Genomic DNA, 18864 nt, shown 5'->3' with positions numbered 1-18864 from the left:
GGCAGAAGTCCCTGGGTTCACACACTACACTTCTTTTGTGGTAACAGTGACCACTACTCATCTCTGCCCCTTTACCAAATTGCCAAACTGATCTTAGTATCTTGGAGTATCCCCATACCATACTTTCTCACTCTCCAAACCACTCAGATAAATACAAGCTGCTATAAAACATACCATGTAAGGCGTAACTTTCTGCAGTACTCATGCATGCTTAACATTGCTTCTGGCACCTAGCCAATCAGTGTCTTTTTGCTCAAAAGAAGGATTTTCCTGTCTTTTGCAGATAACTGCATGAAAAGATAAACTGCGTCACGAAGTCAGTGCTGTAGTACTGTGTTAGTACTCTATGCAGTCAGTCTAACATTTAAAAGCCAAAATTCCATTTTTAAGGCAAATAAATGACACTTTGGGGCTTTATTCTTCAGCTTTATTCATATAATATGAATTTTATTTCTCTCTCCTGTCAACACAGGCTAGAAGGTATGTTTTCCTCTTCTTTTTCTTCACAGTGCATCTTGCAGACAGGCAACGAACCGGAGAGAATGAGGACTAAAAGTGATTCACTAGAAGTCATCCCAGCACCCTGTATTTCTCTCTTCTAGATAATGCATACTGTTGGTTGGAAACGGAGTCCCTGCCTTTTCAGATAAGGTTTTTGACCCCTCCAGTTTTTAAGATACAATCATATTTTCCTCAGTATTCCCTGACAGAGATGCAACTTTTTTCCCACAAAACTTTTTCATTTATTAACTACCAGCTTGTTTCCTAGCTGCCAGCCAAAGGTGGAGATGAAGAAAGTGACCCAAAGGAGTTACGACATCCCATCCACAGGTTTACTGTATCACTGGCAAAGTAAGGCATTACTGCCAACAGTCCTCATACAGCTGAGCCACAGGTTCACACACCACTCTCTGAGGCGTTTGAATTTCATATTCTGACAACCAGTAGCCAAACCTCTGGTTCAGTTTTTGCAACAATACTAGTTTCCTCTAACTGAAGATCCCTCCCCAAAGCAGGAAGTAAACTGATGCTTCTTTAACCGTCTGCATCAGTTGTGCTGCAGTACTGGAGGGACGGAGCTATTCCGCACGCAAAATGGGAGCGCAGGGCACGGAGCTCAGCAGCCAAGAGGAGTTTTAGCTGAGAAAGAGGGGCTAAACATCTAACATCTAAACATCGGCAGCCAGAAATGATAGTGGAAGCCAGAATACCCCTGGGGTAGTACGTCCTCCTTCCCGCAGCACCTTCGTCGCAAGGGCCCATCCACAGCCTGTTGTGAACTGCACCTTTTTTTAACCTGCTGCAAAAGGGCAGCAGTTGCCTCTGTAAAATTGAATCTGCACCTCGGGTTAGCTGCTGGGAGAGAGAGTGCATCTTTTCTCTTGTTGATGGTTTTAGCAGCTGGACTTTTGTTTTGCTATTGCTTGGCAAGGTTATACACAAGGTTACTTTAGGTGGTTATACATAAGGTTACCTTGTGAGGTTATACGCCAAGGTTACACCACCACACATCGAAAGTGTTTGCAGCCTTAGAAGTGGCCATGCGTTCACCAGTACCCGCACGTGGGGGATCTGCAGGCCCAAAAGGCTCAAACGCTCTGGTAACGCCTGCTCCAATTCCCACTCTGCTCCCGTGGAAGAGACGCATAAAATGGCGGTGCCGCGGGACACTCCCCGCACGGCCCCGGCACAGACTTCCCTGCCCCTGGAAACGAAGCGCCGTAACGCACGCGTGTGTCACGCTCGGCAGACAACGGGGCGGCCTGCCGGAGCCCTGCAGCCGGGAAAGCGCGGCGGCGTCTGCTCCGGCCCGGGCCCAAGGCCCGCCCGACCCGAGGGGCCTCAGCGGCGGGCGCGGCAGCCCCCGCCGGCACTCTCCGGCCAGCTCACCCACCCCAGACGCCTCCCCGGGACGGAGACGGGAAAAGGCTCGGCCCAGCGCACGGCCGCCTCGCCCCCGCCCCGGCCCGGGGAGAAGTGCGTGTCCGTCCCCCCCCCCCCCGCCGCCCAGGGGCCGCGCGCAGCCGGCGGACGGAGCGGCGCCGGGCAGGCCGGGAGCCGCGCTGCGCGCCGGGAGCCGTAGTCCGCGCCGGCCCGCGCCTCGCGGACGATGGGGGCGGGCCCCAGCGGCTCCATTTTGCGCCCATTGGCGGGGCTGCCAACCCGTCCCGCGGGCCCGGCGGCGGCGCCGGCGCCAGCGCCAAGCTAGGGCGCGATCCGTTGCCCGCGCCTCTCCCCCGCCCGCGCCTCGCCTCCTCCCTCCCTTCCCGCCTCTCCCCTCCCGCCGCCACCGGCACCGCCATCGCTACCGGGGTGGGGCCCGCGCCCGCTCCCCCCCGCCCCCGCCGCCGGCCGCCGGCCGAGCGCGTCTCCCGGGGGCGAGGCCCCGTCCCTCCGCGGCGGCGGCTCCATGGTGCCCGCCGCCCCCCCCCCGCCCCGCAGCAACAGGCAGGACGAGGAGGAAGCGGCCCCCGGGGGTCCCCACCGCCCCGCCGCCGGCCTGAGCAGCGCCGCCGCCGCCGCCGCAGCGGGAGCGACCGAGCGGGCGGGGGGCGCCCGCGGGCCGCCGGCGATGGCGAACCAGCTGGTGATCCTCAACGTCTACGACATGGTGAGCGCCGGGCCCGGCGCCAGGGGCCCGCCGCGGCGGACAGGCCCGGCCCGGGGCCGTGGGAGGCGGCGCGGCCCCGCGCTCTGTGGCGGCGGGCGCGGGCGGCGTCCCGGCCCCCCCCTCCCGGGAGGGGCGCGGGCGCCTGCGGGGGGGGGCCGGGGTCAGCGGGAAAACTTTTGGTGCCCTTCCCCTGCCTGTCCCCTTGCGAGGTGGCTCCGTGGGCTGCCGCCCGGGAGGGGGGCGGGGGAGCAGGAGAAATAACGAACCCGCGGCGGCGGGGGGGAGTGGGAGGGCGGTCTGTCAGTGCCTGCAGATCGTCTGTGACCTGCAGCAGAAGTTCGGTGCGGTGCCGGACCGGGTCTGTCAGTGACGGGTGGATCCGCTCCCTCTCTCGGGGGAAACTCTTCCCTGCCGCGAACGAGCAGCCAAACGTGAATGAATGTTCTTCCTCGGTTACTGCCCCCCGGGCTCGGGGGGGGCTGCCTTTCCTGCTCCTGAAAACGGTGAGAGTGGCCGATTTTCCAGCAGGATGGTAGCTGGGGATAACCACTGCCTCTGCAGGGATAAGAGTTTTTTAGCGCTGTGTCGGTAACGGGTTTTTTTTTTTCTAGCCCGGAATTTTTGAACAGTTTTGGTACGGCTGCAACTTGGTAGGAATAAAGGAATTGCTCCAGCTTGGTTTGCAGTCCTATGAGCTCACCTTCCCTCCCTTCTGGGTAATCTTTCTGTGACACCTACAGCAACTGTTGTATTGTCTTATGTTCAGCTGGAAGCCGCTCAAATGCCATGGTAACAAATGAGGTGTAAGTACCTGCGTAGAACAGGAGGTGCGGATAAGTAATATTAAGAAAATATTATCCGTTAATGCATTTCAATCGCTGGAAATCGGAACAAGTAGCACTAGTTCTCTGACCACGTTTTGAGTGTACTGATAGAGGGACGGTAAGATTGACAGCTAGCTTCAGGTAACTGTGTTTGTGTTACTTAGCTTATTTTGGATAGGCTTTCGTACCACCACCACCATTTTAAAGTGAACTTTTGGTGTTTTAAAAGGCTGAAGGTGTGTAGTGTAGAGTCAGTGACTGCTGGCAGAGAGAAAATGCAGCTTGTTTGCTTGGGAATACTCAGGCTCAAACGCTAGAATGTTTAATAGCAATCAATAGGGAGCTATCTGGCTTGAAATTAAAATTATATATGTGATTATATGAACTAGCCTGATTCTTGTCATTATTTTCTTTCACCCTAATACTTAACATAGAAATCAATGTCCCTGTCAAAGGATTTTATTCCTCTCCCCCCCCCCCCCCTTCTGTGTCCGAGTTCTGTCTCCGGTGAATATAACCTGTTACTTCTACTTTGTTTTTCCATCATTGTAGAAAAGGAGGGGAGACTGCACACAGGAGCAGCCTAGTCACTAATTTTTCTGAGAGAGGGGAAAAAAAAAAGGGGGTCTTTGCTCACCTGGTTGAGCTCATACGTGATGCTGATATGACAAAAAGTCAGCGTGTGTTATTTTTACTAGACTTAAGGAGGGAAGGATGCTCTGTCACATGCATATATATGACTTCTTTGGACTACGGTTCAAAAATATACATTGGAGAAGCTCTTTTGGCATGAAAAGAGAAGGTTTTATGTTTATTAACTATAAATATTTGTACAGAGGAAGAAGTAGGACTTCAGTTTCAGGACTCTTACATAAGGTAGTATCTTTGAAGTCAAGGCTTGACACGCTTCTGACTCACTAAGGTGGAAGACCCAGCGTTCTTACGAAGACTTGCTTAGCTGTGCAAAGTGTCACCTGGGCCCAGTTCACAGGCAGGCTGTGAAAACTTAGCAGAACGGACTGTCTCCTGTGTAAGTGCCTGCTTGGAAAGTAATGCCATGGCCTCTGTGAGAAACTCCGTTCTCACTATGACGATAGCATTGGTGGGGTGTGACTTCAGCATGCCTTTTCTTTTTCTCTTGTGATAGTCTACTCTTTGATTCACATGGTTCTCCTTCCATCTCTTACTCTTTAGATTTCTTTGCTGCAACCCATATCCTCTTTTCTTTTTCCTCCAGAGTTGAATTGCTGTGATCAGTTTTATTCCAGCCATCCTAGGAAGGCTGACAGTTGACAGGAGGGGAGGGGAAAAAAAAGCAACAGGAAGGTTGTGCTCATAAAAACTAATGTCATACTTTTCCTTAGGACATGTTGGGGACTGATAGTTGTCCTGTTGTCATTAGTGGAGCTCTGCCTACGTCAAGAAGTAGCATAGTCTCTAAAGCCGCCATCTGTGGAAGGAACTTAATCTTCAAATGAAGCAAGCAAGCACATTTATTTGCAGATGTTTGATCACATGTAGGGGTGGCTTTTTGTGCATTGGTCTGCAGTTGTGGTATTTGTTGAAGCTGTACATCACCAGAAATTATACATACTGTAAGCTGAGACCACTAAGCAGAATATTTCTACATCCTGCTTCAGCTGTGTTTGCTTTATAACGATGTCTAATTACTTGACCATTAGAGAAACAGACTTATTTTAAACTGCAAAGAAAAACTGAGGTTCTAACAGTGTCTGAAAGGCAGGATGTACGCTGACAGTGTCTCGAACTCTTTCGCTAAATAATGTCTCAGTCCATTTTAAACTTGTTTGAAGCAGGAGCTTAAACTAAAGCCTCACTTTCATGTTGCATAGCAGTTACATTACTGCATGTAGACAGCCTGCGGAAATCAAGGATGCTGCGTTGTTTGAGGGCACTAAGTGGGGGAGAGAAGGGAACAGTCTCATAATAGCTATTTTGAAGTTCTGTTTATTCATCAAATCCCACCAACTGTGTTTTGAGGCACTAGCAGGTTTACTGTTTGCTTCTGACATTTTGTGTCACTTGGAGGTGGCTTTGGGGTTTTTTGTGGTTTAGGTTTGGGACTGGGGTTTGTTGTTTCTCTTTTGGAACACAAGGCCACTGTTAGTCACCTGGTTGACAGAATCAACACTACTATAATTGCAACAGTCATATGAACAGCTGTATTTTAACCTGAGTACTAACTGTAGCTTCATTTCCCAGACGGCCGCTTAGGTATGCAGGGGAATACTAGGTCACCTTGCTACTGTTGAAATTCCTTACAGGACTGAGTCGGTTGGTTTTGGAGCATATACCCTTCCATTGTCCTTAACTCCTGAAAAAGCTAAAATCTTCAATAAAACCAAAGGGCAAGGAGGGGTGCGTGTGTTGTACAAGAAAGTGGACTTTGAAGTACTGGTAACTTTAGGAGGGAGAGAAGCCTAAAGGCATGTTTATGTGCTGCAGTTCATGCCTTTGAAAATCTTCTATGATCATTAAAAGGGTAGGGTGAAGACTTTGATATATTGTGTTTTGAGAACTGCAGCACTTTATAGTTTCATTTTAACTAACTGCTATTTTTAGGAGTCTAGCTTTATTTTGTGCCCAAAGTAGCATCCTGTTTTTTCCCTTGTCAAATAAGGCTATAACAATCTAAGGTATGAACATAAATGAAAGCTCTGAGGAAAGTAACGAAGAAGGTATTTTTGAAGCACTGGGATTAGTGTTTTTCTTTCATTTCAGTGACATGACTTTATTGTGCACATAGAAAAATACTTGTCTAATATTTCTACTCTGATAGTTGCATTAAATATGAATTCCTGTTTTACAAGACCGACTTAATGCAAAATACTGAGGATATGGATTTGTGCTTCTTCTATACATTCTACTATGACAAAATTCATATCAAGACTAAATGGAGGGAATCTAGTTTGTGTAATGGAAGCAAGGATGTAGCTTTTGGGATTAGTTTGGGATTCCAGAACTGACAGCATGTTACTGAACCAGCGAGCTACATAGATGTCATTTAATTTACAGTATTTGTAAGTCATTTATAATCTTTTCAGCTGTAGCCAAATTCAGCATACTTTAAGTTGCATTTGTCCTGCATTTCTTTCTTTGGTGAGATAAGGCATTTTGTTCAATGAGAAAATGTGACCAACCTTCCAAGAGCTGATCCAGATTAAGTAATAATTAGATATAATTACTGTTCCTAGGGGGAAAGTAATTTTGCCTTATTGAAATTCTTTTATCTTCAATTAACCTACTCTGTTCTTACTGGAAATATTAAGTGAAGTGCCAGCTTGCTTTAGGCACTTCTTCCAAAGCTGCTAACATTTGTTTAATTTGCCACCAGTGCTTAGTTTTTGTAGTCTAGTGAGCCCCGTGTATTTAGGTGGCACCAGTAAGGAGGAGTGCATACTTGAATAGCACTGGACCTGCTGAACACCTTGTTGGAGCAGCTTTCCATCGCATTTGTCTGCTTCTGTATAGATCGATGAGGAGGGTTGGTGACCTGCTTTTCTGTCCTCTCCCTATACCTTGCATTAGGTTTCACGGGGTTGTGGGAGGGGAGGACTGTGAATAATTTTTTTCTCTTTTTCTGCTTAGTAACAAACTAGGCTTTATTACTTTTACTGCTTATGGGACATCTTGTGTAACTTTTGTTCCATTTTCAGAGAGCAGTGATAACCTTGCTTGGCATTAGCAGATCTGATGCGTTATGTGATGTGTAGGTTACTTGGAAGTCAGAGGCCGGACCCAGAGTTTTCTGGCCGAATGGGTGTCCGGGAGAGGAAAGACTAGAGCGCCAGGGACCCTGTCTAGCTCTGTTCTAGATTAGGTTCGTTTGGATACACCTTCTCATTAGGCAAACATACTTTCTTCCTGTGCTGACAAAACTGTGTGTTGAATGTGCCTACGGTTTTGCCTATAAATATAAACCTAAAACTATTTTTAAATGGTCAGCTGGTAAAGTGTGGGATAGGACTGGCTTCAGAACTGAAACAGTTTTATGTTGAAGTAGCTCTTCCATTTTCCTGGGAGCTTTGATTTCACTTCAATGAACAGCATCCATTTTTTTTATGCTCACAAACCCATTAAGTTATTGGGTAGTCTTAACATCATTCTTCTTCCTTCCCGTCGTCTTGTTTTCTCCCTGTTTTATGTCCTTCTATGCAGAGTAAATCTAACGCAGTATATTTCTGGATGTAGCTTGGTCATACGAACTAGCTCTCTGCTCTTTTCTGGGGGGAGGAAGGAAAGAACTGTTAAGGCCTTTAAATAGACTAAGGTGATTAATATAGTCATCCATACCCCTCTAGCTAACATAGCAGTGCATCGACAAAGCCAGAAATTAAATCAAAGGGTAAAGCTTAGTCTTAAGCAAAATTTATCTACAGATCTCAATGAGCCTTAACTTTAAATAAATATAAGGAGTAAAATCTGTCTTCTGTTAATTCATGTTGACAAAATTTCCCACAGCTGGCTTGTCTATAGAACAGAACATCAAATCCTCAGCATCTTGTTATCCAGATAGTCATTTGTGTCCTGTGCCTGCTAGCACAATTGTGAATTTTAGGCTGGAAAAATCATGTGCTGATGTTTGGCAACTGCTGGTAACTTAATTTGGGGACCATTTATTTTAGATTTGACGATACTTGGAATAAGGATGACTGTAAAAGCCAAATACATCCATATCTTACACCTGAAAGTCTCTAACTTTTGACGTGACTTGATCTTTTTGCCATTTAACTTGTCTTGATTTTCATGAATAGCTTCTCAGTCCAAAGTCTAGTGTATCATTTTTATTGGGAGAAAACTAGCTTTCAGAAGCGCATGTTATATGCGATAATGTTTGGAAGGGCCCTGTAAATTATGCACTAACTCCAGCTAGCACATCTTAACGAACTGTGACACCTGTAACCCTCTGCATTTTTGTCATCAGTTGTTCTGTTTTAATAGTGACTTCACATCAGAAAGCACTTATGTCAACAGGTTGTGTGAAGAAGACAGCTTCTTTTTCTTCCTGTTTGCTAAACAAATATTAATTTTCTGGAGGTACTACCTCAGTTTGTATCCTGCCTGCCAGCTGACTTTTTGAAGTCTGCTTTGTAGAAGCTTGCAGTAGTGCCCTTTAGGATCAGATGACCTGGGAGGAAGTATCCCACTACTGGTGTAATTGACAAAATAATGTTTTCCTTGTATTTTTGAGAGGTTTTTCTGGCTAGCCAATTTCAGTTTTGAAACAACTGAAGCTTTTTTTTTTTTTTTTTGCCTTTGTTTGAGGTTCCTTTTTAAACTATGTGTCACTTGGAAAATTTTTACTGCTTGGAGGCTGATATTTTGAGGGTGATGATGTAGCCAAGGAAAGATCGTAATTTTGAGGTTTTCCCTTTCTAGAACTCTGTGCATCTTTAAGGTCTTGAGGGTAATAGTTAGCTCCTGATAGGTACTCGCTGCTGCTGCTGCTTTTGAAAAAGAAAAGAGAAAGCACTAAGGGAAGTGGGGTTTTTTCTTTCCTTTTTTTTTTTCTTTTTTTAGATTATAATTTCCTGCTTTCCTTTTGCAATGCAGCTATTATCTGCTGGCTACAATAGAAGTGATATATTGGAAACAAGTGTTAGACTTATGCAAAAGATTTACACCTGAGGTATGGAGACACAAACATCAGGAGCCTGGAGAGAGCTTAGTCTCTTGTATGGTGACCACTAATTGAGTACTCAAAGACAAAACATACTAGGTAATTTCAGTCCATCTTACATACCTCTGAGTGTGTCTTGTGCTCATCTGGTCATAAGTAAAAGTGTGGTCATTACTGTAAATGACAGCTGGTGTGTGTATATTACAGTCCTATGTTCTGATGTTATTTTAAAAAAAAAAAAAAAAGTGCTCCTGCAAAGTTATTGCAGTTGATTCTAGAATGTATTCCACTTAATGGAAAACTTTACAACCTGTAACTTGTTGACAAATTGAAAGTAGATCTGGATTTCTCCCAGGTATGGTCTCCTTGGTTGACAGATATTGACAGTGCTAAAACACTGGAGTAGAACGTAATGGAATTAATTCACTGTATACAGTTGGGGAATTTCAATGGCATGTTCTGTTCCTGTAAAATGGGTTGTGCAGTTTCACTTTGTGGTAGGGTTTTATGCTTTTGATGTGGGGGACAAATACATGTCAGTCTGCTGTCAGAAGACAAATCTGTATTGGAAACTAAATAGAGTATTTTTTTGTTTTCTTATTTCCTTTTAGTATTGGATGAATGAATATACTTCTTCCCTTGGAATTGGAGTGTTCCATTCAGGTATAGAGGTGTATGGCCGAGGTACGTACAAGAAAAACATAACTTACTCTTTGTTCCAGTAATGCTGTTATTTAAAAAACATTTTTCAGGTAGTGAGGGAAGTCTGGCTCCTGAAACCTGTTCATCAGTGTTCTCTTAAAGTTCTCATCTCTTCTGCCTCTGGAAAAAACCTTGGATATGAATAATCCAGTAGTTATCTTGCATTCTTGTATAAAGCTATGCAACTATGAAAAAGTGTGCAATTTATTTACCTAGACATAGAAATCTTTATTTTAGGTTTTGAAATACCTGTTGTTAAAACAAATGTGTGCTTCATCTAAGCACGGTTGAATCATGTTGTATTCTGCCAGCACTTAGTGCAAGGAGTTAATTTTTAACTACAGAAACAAAACCTGTTGCACATAGGCTCCTAAAAGTGTGTGATGCTCAGGAAAAATTGTCTGTTCCTTATTGGTAGGTTGGTTTGTTTTAAAGAGACAGTTTCTTCAAAATGCATCTCATGCATACTGTTTACAAATCATACTCTTGTGATAAATACAGCAATACATTCTGATTTTGCTAAATAGGTTGTACTTTGGGGAAACAGCTTCCTGATCTGTTCAGGCCACTTTGAATCCCCTTTGCTGCCAGAAGGTGTTTCTGAGCATGCTGTAGCACAGGCTCAGGTCTGAGGTGTTCCTGCCTAGCAGTATAATGACGCTCTGAGGTGATGGTGTTGCTCAAAGTAGTCCATTTAAAGAAGAAAAATCTACTTCAGTTCTCTTTTTGGAAGGTATTTGGAGGTGAGGGGAAGCAGCAAAAGGTGTGGCATGCGATCCAAACACCACATTGCGCAAAGTTATCTTAAACTATAGATGTTTCAGCTTACTATAATGGTCACATTGTAGCTGGGTTTGCAGGTGTTATCAAAGCAACAAATTGACAAAATACAATGCGTATTGTTAAAACATTTTTGGATTTCTCTTAATCCAAACCAGAAAGACCTGACTCTTACTAGTGCTGTGCCTGAAACCCAGTTCTTGAGCTGGGCCAAATACATGTGTCTCCCTTCCTGTTCAGATTATAACAGCTTTCTCATATAGCAGGTCATACCCCTGCTAGAACAATGACTTGCATTTTTCAAAGTACATCAAACTTTATTTATTAACCTGTTGTAAAAAAGATTATCCACAAAACTGAATGCTGGACTTGGATGATGTGTTACGAGTTTTGAGGAAAGGAAGCGTGAAGTCATGCTTAAAAGCTTTTTATTGCACTCTGGGTGTGGCATGTTGTGTTATCTTACAGACACAGAAGGAAGCTAAAGCACACCATTGTATTTTCACGTACTGTAAGTGCTTATGCCAGCAGATGCTATGTGCAGGCTTCAGACACATGCACTGGTTTGCTTTCTTGTTATAGTAAAGAACTCGGGACAGTTGAACTCTTACAAATCAAGAAATTAAAAAAAACTATTGGGCCACTACTTGCAGCCACACTTAGAGCTGTCGCGCACACTGAACAGAAGCACCATCAGACCTTTGAGGATGCAGTACTTTGAATCCCTAATCTATAAATATGTAAGTGGACTTTTAAAGAGAAGCAGGTGTAAAGAACACTGGTAGGATTTACAATTTAACTTGTAAATCCTCACTTATACAATGAAAACAATATATACTTACTGTAAAGTTATTCAAGTTAAACCTGTACACTGATGCAGGAAATTTCCTGTTAGTTTTCACTTAGGCTGACTAGTAACTAACAAAACTATTCATTTCCAGCTCCTTGCATTTGTTACCCATGTAAATAAGATGTCTGGTTTCTGGCTTTAGATCTTTGTGAAGTGATGTAGTCAGTGAGGTCTGCTGTTCTTTACTGTCATTTTATGCTGTTTTTGTTAAATCTGAGCTTTCTCTTTCAGAATTTGCCTATGGTGGTCATCCATACCCTTTTTCTGGAATATTTGAAATTTCACCAGGAAATGCTTCTGAGCTAGGAGAAACGTTTAAATTTAAGTAAGAGGGATACCTATTTTCTTGCTTTTGAGAAGGCATATTAAAAAGACAACTTGTTGCATTTATTTTTGAGGATAGATGTGTTGAATGATACTACAGGATTTCTGACTTTGGAGAAATTAGTGTGTTTTCTTTACTTAGAAATGAAAGATGGACAGAGGTGATGAGAGTGAAGTGTCTACAGCAAAGAACATTATTTTTAGCATACCATTAAATTCCTTAAATGTGTACAAATTCTGTTGACTTGTGGGTAGCTTTTGTTATTCGTACAGTATATACAACGGGGTAATTTTTTCAAGATAGTGAAATTTTTATTCAAAGAAAAAGCTGAAAAATGTTGCTCTTCAAGGTTTCCCCATGTCTCTTTTCCACTTTCTCAGTGTGATTGCCTTGACTGTTCCCTGTGTTACAAGCCCTTACCTGTTCTCAGCTGTCTCTTAGAAACAGTTTCCTTTGGGGAGCAGCAGAAAATTGCATCCAGTGTTTGTCAGAATTAAGTTGCAAAGAACTTGTGAGCTACAGGTGGACAATCGGCAAGGAAATAATCTCTCATGGTAAAGATGAAAGTGGTGCTGTAAAATGGAATAGAAAGAATCTATGTTATTCTTGGAGGGCAGAAAGATCTTACCACAGTAGGGTGATTTTTGAGCAATGTATGAACAGTAATCCACCTGTATCCTGGAAGCCTGATCACCGCCTATTTTCTCTGTTTCTCTTCTAGAGAGGCTGTGGTTCTAGGCAGTACTGACTTTATGGAAGATGACATAGAAAAAATAGTAGAAGAGCTTGGAAAAGAATTCAAAGGAAATGCTTATCACCTAATGCACAAAAACTGCAATCACTTTTCTTCAGCTTTATCTGAGGTAAACAAACTTGAAGGCCTATAGAAAGGTCCTTCCCAGGTGGTTACAGAGCGTCATCTCCTTCCTGTCCTTTGGAATGTTTGGCCTAACTTCCAACTTCCTACCTCTGTTACCTTGGGCAAATGTAAACCCAAAAACGTTTTTCAGGTTTTATTTGTGCTTATGTCCAAAGCACAAGATTTTGCTGCCAAAAATGCTAAATATTGTTGTCATACATAGTTTGTGTTTGAGCAAGGGTGCATTCCTAATTAAGAGACCTAGTAAATTAAGTATTAACAGGATTTCAAAATCATTTCAGATGCTTCAGAGATCACTACTGAAGATAGAACCATGTGTTATTTTTATCAGTATTTCCCCACAGAGTCATCACACTGAAAAGAATTTTTGAAGTTATGACCTACTGTTAAAGAATAACAAAGGCATTGAAGTTTCACAGACAATGTTAATCTTCTGCTTGAGAGGCTTTTGTCAAGTTACTGCTCTGCTAGCACCTGCGTCCTGGTCATGGAGATACCTGAGTGGTCATGCAGAGTGTCTGACTGTGGAGTTGAATGGGCTTTGCTTTTTCCCTTCAGCTGTATTTTAACATGATAGGTTTGCCAATATGATTGAATGCCTGGTCACTCACATGTGTATCAACACAAGGGAAGGGTCAGGAACAAGTAACCCAGGACAAAGAGGGGAATGGCAGTTGTGATTTTATTGGTGGTTAGCAATCTGTTCTTGTGAGAATTTATTCTAATGTTACATTGAAGCACTTCAAAAAAGGGATGGCTATTTTTTCCCTGGTGAACTTCCATAAAATTTAATTGTTCTTTTTTTTCAAAATCGTTAATGGCACACTTATTGCATAGCCTGTGTTTTGTGTAGACTGTTTGATCTTCCGGTGGTACTGGAAAATTTTATTGAGATGATGATTCATGTTCAGTGCTGGTACGAGTAAGTAGGGTGAGACACTGACAAAGCTGCAGTTGGCATGAAATCTGGCCTATATGGCCAGGTTTTTGCCATACTCTTCAACCGCATGGTCATGTTGTTTCTTTTTTATGTCTTGTCCTATTTAGTGTTCAAATTGACTATGAAAACAGGGATATAAATACAAGTTAAATGCTGCTCAGTCACAGCAGAGTAATGCTCCCGTTAGCTGTGATTTTCTCCATATTTGCACTGGAGTAAGTAATATCAGAAGTGAATATGGAGGTAGTGAGTAAAACAGCTCGCTTCTTGAGTAGTGATAACGAAACCATTTAATGACTGATGTACAGTAAAAACAAGTATTTAATGCAGCTTTATATATTTTTGAGGAGTTGAAACCAGCTTTGCATTGTATAGCTTCTCTTGTTCCAGTGAACCGAAGCGTGTGCTTGGCCTGTGTGCTGTAAGATGGTGATGTCTTGTGCAAAGTCATCAGAGCCCGTCACAGTAAATAGCCTCAGCTGTACACGTAACCGTAGTATTGACACTGTCTTTTTGACCACTTGATTTCAGGGTGCTTTTTTGTAATAGTGAGATTTCTCCTGCAATTTCTGTTTCTGAGGACTTAGTGGTGGATAGAAGGCATACCTTAACTCATTTCTGTGCCTTTTATAGAAGCTGTTCAAAAAGAGTGAGGTGGTTAGGCTTTTTAGGACTTCTAGAAAAAGTGTAGAACCATGTGTCAAACTCTCACAGTGGAAAACAAGTCTCCTTGTGTGACTTGGGATGCTGCTTTTACTGATGGAGAAAGTTGTCTTAGTGCAGCTAACTTGAGTGCTTCTTGACTTGCATTTGTGATATGTAAATCGTAAGGCTGCTTGCAGTCTTTGCTTTTTATTTACAGTACTGTAGTTTTGTTACTGCTGAATCCAGAAGACAAATTAATCCTTTCTTTTCCCTTCTCCCCCTAGATTCTGTGTGGAAAAGAGATTCCACGATGGGTGAATCGCCTTGCCTACTTCAGCTCTTGTATACCGTTTCTCCAGAGCTGTCTGCCAAAGGAGTGGCTGACTCCTGCAGCCCTCCAGTCTAGTGTTAGCCAGGAGCTACACGATGAGCTGGAGGAAGCTGAGGATGCAGCAGCATCAGCTTCCTTGGCAAGCTCAGCATCTGGGTCTAGAACTGGACGCCACACCAAATTATAAGTCCTCCTCCAAAGTAACAAATGGTTTGAAATACTTCAGTTTAATCTCTCCAGCAATTGACTTCCTGACAGAACATGAGAGCTGACTCTAGAACATTGTTTTTATATGCAAAAAAGGCTCTCATCAGCCCCTGTTTCAGCTCAGGATTATTTATGTAGTGAAAAGAATTGCTGGGAGGAAAGGGAAGGATTTTGTGTAAAGCCACCCTTTTCATTTTCACCTGTTTGGTAGACCTGGGTTAACTTAACATCTTGTATAAAGCAGAACTTAAATTATTTGTTTACAGTATTGTGTACTGCTGTTTACAAGTCCTGTAAGGACTCCTGCCACCATGGAAGAAGAGAGAAATTGAATTTGGTTTAACTGTTGTGATAACTCAAAAGCAGTGGTATGATGCCCTAGATGAACTCTCCCCTCTGTTTTCAAGATTTAAGGCAGGTGAATGTTAACTTTCTGAGAAATGCCAGAAACTGCTGAATACTATATATGTGAACAGGGTACTGTGCACTTAAAGTGGCTGATGTAAACAGGTAGATTCCAGGATGTAGGGAGACTGGTTTTGTCTAAGATCTTTTACTAGCAGTATGACCTCTACATTAATGAAACTGTGGATTTTTGCACATATGAAGGGAAATTTCTTTCTCATTACAATGCACATTGATACCTTTTTTTTTTTTTTTTTTTTTAACTCAGCCATGTAGTTTGCATCCTATCTTCTGTCTCTATTTACAGTCTACTTCAGCCAGGATTTAGAGATGTGAATATCATCTGTTAGAAGCATCAACAATTTTTTCACTGTTTGCTTTACTTGATTTCAAACTTGTATATAAAAGTTAATGCTTGTATTCTTTTTTTCATTTCGTATAGTTTGGAATAGTGTAATACAAGCCATTTATGGTTGGGGAATGGCCTTGCTTTTCTGCTGCTGATTTTGCTTCATTTGAGTTTGTAAACATTAGTGTCCTTTTCTTTGAGCTATAAATTACTGCCCAGTTGTGCATATCTGTGCAAATTATAGAGAAATCCTAATTTATTTTCCCACAGTCTCTATCTGTGGCATTAACTTTCTTGTCAGATGTAATGAAGAAAAACCTGAAAATTGCTTATGCACCTGCTTGTTTACACAGCAGAACCCACTAATCTGCACACATAATTATATCTGAAGGTAAGAGATATTATTTTCTAAAACACAGAAGTATGTTTGCTGGTAGATTATAATTAGAGCTAAATTATAATTAGTGATCAGAATATATAATGGAATGCCTTATTCTTGTTCACTTACCAAGAGAATTAATGGTTCTTCCAGTCATTAGTGTAAATTAGTGAGGTTCTATTGTGCACATAAGGATATAGTAGCACAAACATGAGGGAGGTGAGCTTGTGTATTTTGTAAGACTTGCTGCCTTAAACTAACAAAAACCATACCATCTGTAAACTGATCAGCTCACAAAGAAGTGTGCATTACTAGAAGTATAAATGATTCTTACAAGCTTTATTTTCAGTCTGTTGCTGGGTTTAGTTTTTCTATTAAGTGAAATACTGACTCTACAGTTTCTGCTGTTTAAAAGAAAAAAGTCCTCTTAGGAGGCAAGAATGCTTCATTTTATGAGTGCTCCTAGCCGTGGGTAGTCAGTGCCATTGAAACCCACAGGAAGGGTGCAGTAGGCTGTATCGTAGTAAGAATTCTTATGGTCGCCAGCTCTGACTCATGTGAGAAACAAGTGGAAGTTTTTCTGCTGGCAGTTGGGTTGAATCCTTTGTCAGACAGTCTAAGTTTTCACTCATCTTCTGTGATGCAGTGTAGGTACAGAGAAACACACACTCAGTTCTGGGGGAAAAAAAATCAAGTGAGACTCTTTCTGGAAAGAGTGGGATTAACAGTAGAAGTCTTTTTAACTGTAGTTTGGTACATGTTTTAATAATCTCTTCTACCAAGTGGGAAACGCTTAAGACTGACAAGTGTACTACTAACTACATTCTCTGGTCTCCAGAAGCTGGACATACTGACTCTCCCTGTTGAGTGCTTTTTTTCACTTGAATCTCTGAATTTGAGTTCTCCTTTCTTTTTTTCCTGTAGTGAAAATGAATATGGTGGTCTCCAGTCAACTCTCAAGCATTACAGAACTGAATCTCACACTACTTACAGCTAAGACAACAGGCTGCAGACAGGTTATTTTGTCTCTGCTGTGCAGCTGTGGTAGTAATGTGACTAAGTCTCTTGGCCAAGGCAGGTCCTTTATTTCAGCTCAGGGTTGAGGCCACTGATCTAGCAATGTACTGTAGCTTTTCCTAGGTTTTAGGGAAAATGAATAGAATGAATTTTCATTGCTACCTAACTTTTATGTACCAAAATCAGCTTTTTAGGCTTCTGATACATCCAGAGCGTTAGGTCAGAAATCTCTACACCTTCATTAACACACAACTACAGCATGTACAATGCAAGAACATGACAGATCACAGCACAGTTTTTATTTAGAAGTAAAACTAAGACTATTTTTTATAAAGCAGACTGGAAAGTTTGTAACAAAAATGTTCATTTTATTGGTAGCTGTACAGGTGAAAATACTGTCTTATGCGCCATAATTTTTTTTGTTTGTTTCAAAACCATCCATTTGTAAATCCTGTGAGGAAACTGACACCCGAACCCTGAAGGCTGTTGGGTATTGTATCAAAGCAAGCGGTACTGTAACTTCAGTCGCGTGCTGTCAACTCAGCCTCCACTGGATGCCTCCAAGAAGTCACCCTGCCAGTGGTTACTCCGATTTGTTAGCAATAGAGCAAGTTACCTTTCACCAGCATTACTGCCAAGCAGGGATTACTTTAGTCTACTGATGACCACACTGTGCTAGGACTAGGACACTCCAAAATGCTGTGAGAAAGCTGGACACCTGTGGAGTCTTTTCCATCAAAACGGGTAGAAAAATATCACTACTTCAGGGTTCTGCTCTGTTTACTTTCTCATTCTTGTTTAATTTTCTGTAAGATAGTACTTTTGATACGTATTATATTCTTTAACTCAAAGTCATTTTATTTAAATGCCATTTTCTGTTCAGCAAGCCAAAAAAATCCAATGTACTGTCAGTGTGCACCAGTAACTTCAGAGTGGCTTGGTAAAAACATAGTTGCATTACTTCTAAAATTTGCAATGCAATTCTGATCACTATTGATACATGATAATTTTCACTGTTGGAAGTTGGTTACAAGCTGAATATTCACTGATGCATTTTTTGTAAACTTGTATTCAAGTTTACTGTACTACATAGTATTTGTATAAAATTCAAAGAATTTTGACTTTTGTTACCTGTACATGGCAACAAGTTGTCTAGCATCTGAAACTTAAATCCATCAGTTTATTAAAAATACTTTTATAAAAAAAGACAGTTGGCTGTGTGTGTTATTCCCCTGGTACGTACAGCTTGTTTTGTCAGTGCCACCCAACCTGATCTTTGGTTTTGAAAGATGCTTTCAAAGGATAGTAAAACTATCCAAGGGTTTCCTATAGTTAAGCTCTAGGCTATATTCTGACATGGGCATCTGGAGCTGCAGTTTGGTTTGTCTGAGGCATTATTAAGAGCTACTAGTTTTTAATAGACTAAATTCAAAATGTTTTCAGATTTGGTGTGCTAACTACAGCTATTGGGGTATAAACCACTTAGGATGTGCTTGGGATATGTTGCAGATATTGTGGGCCATATTCTACAAATTTGCTTGAAAGCCCAGATCTGTAGTCTGGATTTGCACCAGACTAAGCAGCCACAAGGTGCGTGGGGTCTGTAACGTCTGCGCCTTGCACACTCCTTTGAGCAGAGCAGAAGTACCCAGGCTGTGGTAAAGTACCAGTGGCAATGCCAGCCTAAGCCACTGCTACTTGTGCTAAGGCATACCCGCTTCTGCAGCAGCAGTGCTGCTGGTGGCACAGCCTGGTGCTGACCCGGACTGGAGAAACTCCCCTGGCTGTTTAATTAAGAAGCTGCCAGGCTATTTCCCAGAGAGGGCAGTTGAGCAGTTGGGTTGCAGCCTGACGCCCTGCGCAGTTCTGCGGGGTGGTGGCACCTCTGCTCGAAGCTGTGGTTGCTCTGGGCAGCAGAGCTGGCTGCTCCTCACAGCCGCGCTGCCTGTGGGGCAGCTGCATGGCGAGCCAGCCGGCA

The 18864-nt window shown here is 42.7% G+C and overlaps 1 protein-coding gene across 4 annotated transcripts; it reads left to right on the top strand.

The window, feature by feature from the left end:
* The first annotated feature begins 2191 nt into the window (after positions 1-2191).
* On the top strand, positions 2192-18089 carry DESI2 (desumoylating isopeptidase 2). Of its 4 annotated transcripts, XR_008237923.1 has the most exons (7): positions 2192-2611; positions 3223-3327; positions 9688-9760; positions 11640-11733; positions 12455-12596; positions 14483-15881; positions 16794-18089. XR_008237923.1 is itself a non-coding variant. In XM_052805893.1 (6 exons), exons 1-6 carry the CDS (start codon positions 2411-2413, stop codon positions 14714-14716), a joined length of 849 nt encoding a protein of 282 aa, XP_052661853.1. In that variant the 5' UTR covers positions 2192-2410; the 3' UTR covers positions 14717-18089. The 4 variants fall into 4 exon arrangements, 3 of the variants coding, with proteins under 3 accessions (XP_052661853.1, XP_052661854.1, XP_052661855.1); XM_052805893.1 differs by having other exon boundaries at positions 14483-18089; XM_052805894.1 differs by having other exon boundaries at positions 2193-2611; positions 3241-3327; positions 14483-18089.
* Positions 18090-18864: the final 775 nt, after the last annotated feature.

This window comes from Harpia harpyja, chromosome 13, assembly GCF_026419915.1.
Source record: "Harpia harpyja isolate bHarHar1 chromosome 13, bHarHar1 primary haplotype, whole genome shotgun sequence".
Lineage (NCBI taxonomy): Eukaryota > Metazoa > Chordata > Aves > Accipitriformes > Accipitridae > Harpia > Harpia harpyja.
The sequence above is the reverse complement of the archived record's forward strand: the minus strand, read 5'-3'. Positions and strand labels throughout refer to the sequence as shown.